Below are 5,444 nucleotides of genomic sequence, written 5' to 3' on the forward strand. Positions count from 1 at the left end.
TGACGCAAGTGACACCCCTCAAATTAAGTGTATATCGTCTACGTGGATCCGTTTACCAGCCAGGTGAGCTCGTTTACGGGCCAAGTGGACCAATTACTAATCAGTCGGATCTCGCGTGTGCAGTCTACTCGACTCATTTATTTTAGTTGCATCAGCTTCCTATGAAGGGTATAAGACCAATTATTTGTTGGATTAATATAATCGATTGGGCTTAGTGCTATTGAGGTCCAAATCATTGATTATGCTTGCAGAAGCCCAAGCCCATTAAGCCCATCAGACGCTCTTAAAAATCTATAAATAGATGAAGCTCTTGGCAATTTGAAAGGGGCTCTCATTTTCATAAAAGTTCTTTAGTTCTCTGAATTTTCTTTGGACTGCTTACTGACTTGAGCATCAGAGTGTCTACGTCGGGAACCCTCCCGACGCCCACTTAACGAGTGTTCGTGACGCAGGTGACGCCCCGCAAATTAACTGTATATCGTCTACGTGGATCCGTTTACCAGCCAGGTGAGCTCGTTTACGGGCCAAGTGGACCAATTACTAATCAGTCGGATCTCGCGTGTGCAGTCTACTCGACTCATTTATTTTAGCTGCATCAGTATTGTTTGCCGTTTGTCTCATCTTCATCAACCATAATGGCTGTAGGTACTCGTTTTCTAGTTAGCATGCATATCTAAATTAAGAACAATATGAATTGGTGGGAAAAATAAACTGATAAATACACAATTTTTCCAAAGATTTATATAAACCACAGCCAGAAGGTTGCTACATTGAAGTTTTAGAGCTCTGTAATCAAAACCTGGCCATCTGGAATTTGCCTAAACTAAAAGCACTCCTCAGTTGAAGAAATAGAACTTCTTATGCTGGTGAACGGGTAAGCATCCATCATCGCAATCGGTGCAAAGCTAGGTATGCAACAAATCTGTATCCCACCAACATCAGCACCATGATGGAAATGCCCATCCACATATGGCTCAAACCAACAGATTTGATGGCAGGGTGATCTGCGACTCGGCAGTAGACCCCATTTGCACACTCATAGTAATCATTCTCATCATACTGAATTCCAAGAAGTAGCTTATAACAGTAGTAGCTGTAGCTCAGATATTTTAGCCAGACCATGAAAGGGGGGATTTGTCTCACATAGTATCCTCCGGCAATAAGGAAAACCAATGTTGTAACTGAGGCTAAAGTTGCAGCTTGTTTTACATCCATGAGTATGGCGCCAAATGCCAATCCAAGACTTTGGGAAACAAGGACGCTTAAAAGAACAATTAGAAGGGAGAAGATAAAGGTGGCAGGGTCAGGTTTAAGGCCACCCATCCAATAAAAGATGAGGGTAAATATGGTTGGCAGTGCAAGCTCGAGTGGAAGATCTCCGACTGTTCTGGCTAGATAGTAGGAGGAGAGGCGGTACATTCCAGATGACCTTTCCTTCTTTAGCATGTTCCTTTCTTGGGGAAAGGTGAAAACAGCATTATAAAGGGGGTAGAAGCCCCAAAATACAGAGAAAAAGGACAACATGGCTATCTGCAAGGAAGTAATTCTTAATTACCAGACTTGAGAATACATCATAATTACGTAATAATATAAACATGGATGTGTGGAAAAGGCTTACACGGTCGTCAATGTGAGACGGTGGGGTTTGCCACCATAGAAGACCTCCAAGTATCGCCACACTTACAACTTGAAAGGTTCTTAGCCTGTTGAAGGCTTCAAATCTTCTCTCCCGTAATCCTCGTAATAGCAGGACATGAAATTGATGCCACCATGTTGTGCACCATTTTTCGAATTTCAAATCATCTCCTACATCATTTGAAAACTGTGAACCTTACAAGCTTGTGAAAATGTACAAGTTCTCTGATTTTGAGGGAGAAGAGTCGTTACTCGTAGAGTTTTCTTCGTTGTAGTTGTAGATAATTACGTCTGAACTACACAACTCAGTTTTCAGCCTGGTAGAGATGTTCTTATCATAAGCAGAGATGAGAAATTCTCTTACAGATGCTGGATCTTGCTGACTGTTGTCACTGTGATTGGTAGAGTGTTGGAAATCTGGTCCAATCCCTGGAAATGTGAAAAATTAGGACTTTCTTCTCATTTCCATTTTCTAAAATAGACAAGTATCTAGATTCGTGATTATAATTATTTCTTGCTGGCAGTGTTAATGCATGTGTTAGATAGATTAGTACAGCCTGTAAGATGTAATTATACTCGATTGAAATTAACGAGCTGCGGGTGGGTCTTGTGTTGTTAAATCCCATTTCATATTTTCAGAACCAACCTTTGTGTAGAGTAATTTGACTCTTTATGCTACTTGATCAGGAAAGGTGAATAAATGGGGCAATGTCCTTGACCATAAACTATGTGCTTGTGCTAAGTACTTGTTGTGGAAAGCATGATTTTCTAATTACCATTAGCAAGATCAAGCAATAGATCAGCCGGATTGACAACTATGGATGTCGGAAACCCAATTGAAGAAAAGTACTGCAAGGCAGTTGATGCAGGACCGTAGTAAATTGGGCAGCCTTCAGAGAGCAAGACTACCTTATCGAACATATGGTAGAGTCGGCTAGAGGGCTGATGAATGGTGGTTATAACAGTTCGACCGCCAGTAGCAAGTCCTTTGACTGTGTTCAGAATTCGTTGAGCTGTAGTGGAATCTAAGCCTGAGGTGGGCTCATCTAGTAACAGTAAGCTTGGATTGATGAGCATTTCTTGACCTATGCTCACCCTTTTTTTCTCCCCTCCTGATATTCCTCTAAAAAGGGGCCCTCCTATCATGCTATTACGACACCTAGTTAACCCCAGTTCTGTTATGACATGCTCCACATGTTGTACTTTTGCTTCTCTGGTCAGACTTTTCGGTAGCCGTAATAGTGCTGTAAATAAAAGAGTTTCAAACACACTAAGATTTGGGTATAGAATATCATCCTGTGCAACAAATCCTGTTCGACGTCGGATGGAGCCTGAAAAAGGCTGACCATTGTAAGTGATCTTGCCTGACAAGTTTCCAGAGAGACGACCTCCAAGGGCTGTAAGAAGTGTGGTTTTTCCACTGCCTGATGGACCTAGCATCGCTAGTATCTCCCCTGGTGAAATCATGCCTGTGATCCCATTTAGTATTACTTTTTCTTTAGGGTTAGAGGTTCCTCCACAACAAGTTCCTTGCCTCTCATAGTTAACTTTGTAGACAATCTCTTTGAACTGAAACACAAGAGGAATATTCAGCAGGCGTAACATGTCGCTAATATCTTCCTAAGTGAAGAAAGGTTGTAGTATTTTTTATCTTCATCTAGTAAACCATTAGCTGTTAGTAGTAACATACATAACTTTTTGTGCAAATCTATCCTGTCAACTGCCTTTAACATTTTTAAAAAATGCAAGCAAGCTGGTGGCTTGCTGGAGTCTGTTTTAATGTATGCATGTGATTATCGGTGTGAAAAGACAAGTGTGCAAGGGTGGGGGAGACCTTTAAACTTATTGGAAATAATGTCCGCTGTAGAAAGGATTGTGAATTGTTCTGAGCTGGGTAAGCCAGATATGCCGTGTCGCAGGTCTCCAACTCCTTTGGTAGGCCTTTCTCCAGTTCAGTGCCATCATTTTCTGGTTTTGGTGCTACGGAACACAGGGGCATGGTTAAATCTACTGATGCTCAAACTGTTTCCTGTCGCGGTATATCGGTAGAGGTGGAAAAATTCGTGGTGTATTGGTATAGGATGGAAAGGAGGCAGACGTTTTAACAGCAGTTTTTAGATTTGGTTCCCAGTGAAAGGATCGATTCACAAATATATAACCGCGGACACAGACGCAAAAATCTCACACATTAAAGTTTTTCATGTAGGCCTAACATTTCTGGTGGGATCCCATCTCTCTCATAAAGAAAGTTCCACTCTAGTTTATGTTAGTAATTGATTTATAGCAGTCTCTTCCTTTTCTTTTTAGCATATATTAATATATAAGCATCCTTTCTCTCTTGCTAACATCTGATGCTTTATTATTTCCAATATTTTTTATGGTATTCTCTTTCCTACGAGCAACACTTTTTTACATCTTCATGCAAGTGGTTATAAAATTGTTAGTGGGAAGTGAGAACCATGCCACTGAACAATATTATTTTCTGGAACCCCACAGTGCTTTTTGCCTGCGAAGAACAAGTTGATATATATTAACCTATCACTTATCTAATGATTATGGAGGAAGTTGGAGTACAGAAGAAGAACCAAATATGGCAATATCATAGGAAACATGAATAAAAATCAAACGCTTGTGTTTTTTAAGCATTTCTGAGGTGTTAATTAGGTTCTCATTTGAACATAAAGCATCCAAGTCTTGTTTTCTTCATAGTGGACAACTATAGTGATTTCCTCCTCACTCTTTACCCATATTAGCTACTGATTAGTTTGATTTATATATGGTTCTGCGAATGGATTCTTACTTTATATGCATTTCAGTTCTTGTCCGCCGGCACGTCATATCCCCCGAAGCTATGCCTGAATACTAAACATCATTTATCATTTGAAAATTTATGACGATCTAATCGTCGAGAATCAGATACAACCATATATGATGACTGATAACTTGCGACACTTTTCTCTGTTTAGTATAGCATTCACTGGAAAGGTGGAGTTGAGGTTAGATTCTCCACACAGTTTTTCTTCTTAATGAATTATCTCCTCGATCTTTTATTCCTTTTTCATCTTTCCCATTATCACATTTTCGGCCAGTGGATTAGAAAGAGAGATGATTACAGGATGAACCCATCAATGGATTACAAATCTTGTCCATAGAAAAATTTTACGGAGCACTAAGGTTGATTAAAGGAATGGGGACATGGTGGAGCCACTTTACCTTGTCTCTCAGTATTATCTAGTCTTTCAAATTGTATACTTGACACTGGATGTGCATAACACAGATACCGTCACACATTCGCAGGCGATGCGTGCATGTAAAGCGATAATAAGAGCCACACAAACACAGTTAATAGAAATCGAGTTGTGTTGTCTCGCATATTTTAACACACCTTTATAAAATCTAAAGATCTGTCATTTTGTTTAGACTATTTAAATGAGCATTCTCTTCTCTTCATCAGGAGTACCGCCGCGGCGTCGCCTGTCGACTTGGCTAAGAAAACTCTGCAGTACCAATCCATGTCTTGTTCATGTTCCCTCTTGCTTTGTTCTACTTGTATCCTAGCTGGACAGATTGCAGATATGGATTCCTGATCCAAAATTCTTGCCAAAGCTAGCTGAACCATCTTTAAATTACTTTTACTGAAAAAGTTAGTAAGTTTGGTTATATACATTTACTTTTTAAAATTTATTTTCGGAATTGGTTTGGTTGATTAGTTTTTTAATACTATTTTAAGATATGATATAATGATAGATTTGTTTTCGGTGGTGATGATGAAAAGTTGAATTATAATAATGGCTATGTACGGGAATTTG

The 5,444-nt window shown here is 39.7% G+C and overlaps 1 protein-coding gene across 1 annotated transcript; it reads right to left on the bottom strand.

The window, feature by feature from the left end:
- Positions 1 to 725: 725 nt before the first annotated feature.
- Positions 726 to 3,918, bottom strand: LOC142527159 (ABC transporter G family member 14-like). Its single transcript, XM_075631885.1, has 5 exons — positions 3,470 to 3,918; positions 2,412 to 3,204; positions 1,888 to 2,064; positions 1,619 to 1,806; positions 726 to 1,530 (listed from the first exon to the last, which is right to left on the bottom strand). Exons 1-5 carry the CDS (start codon positions 3,632 to 3,634, stop codon positions 886 to 888), a joined length of 1,968 nt encoding a protein of 655 aa, XP_075488000.1. The 5' UTR covers positions 3,635 to 3,918; the 3' UTR covers positions 726 to 885.
- Positions 3,919 to 5,444: the final 1,526 nt, after the last annotated feature.

This window comes from Primulina tabacum, chromosome 15 (genome assembly GCF_025594145.1).
Source record: "Primulina tabacum isolate GXHZ01 chromosome 15, ASM2559414v2, whole genome shotgun sequence".
NCBI lineage: Eukaryota > Viridiplantae > Streptophyta > Magnoliopsida > Lamiales > Gesneriaceae > Primulina > Primulina tabacum.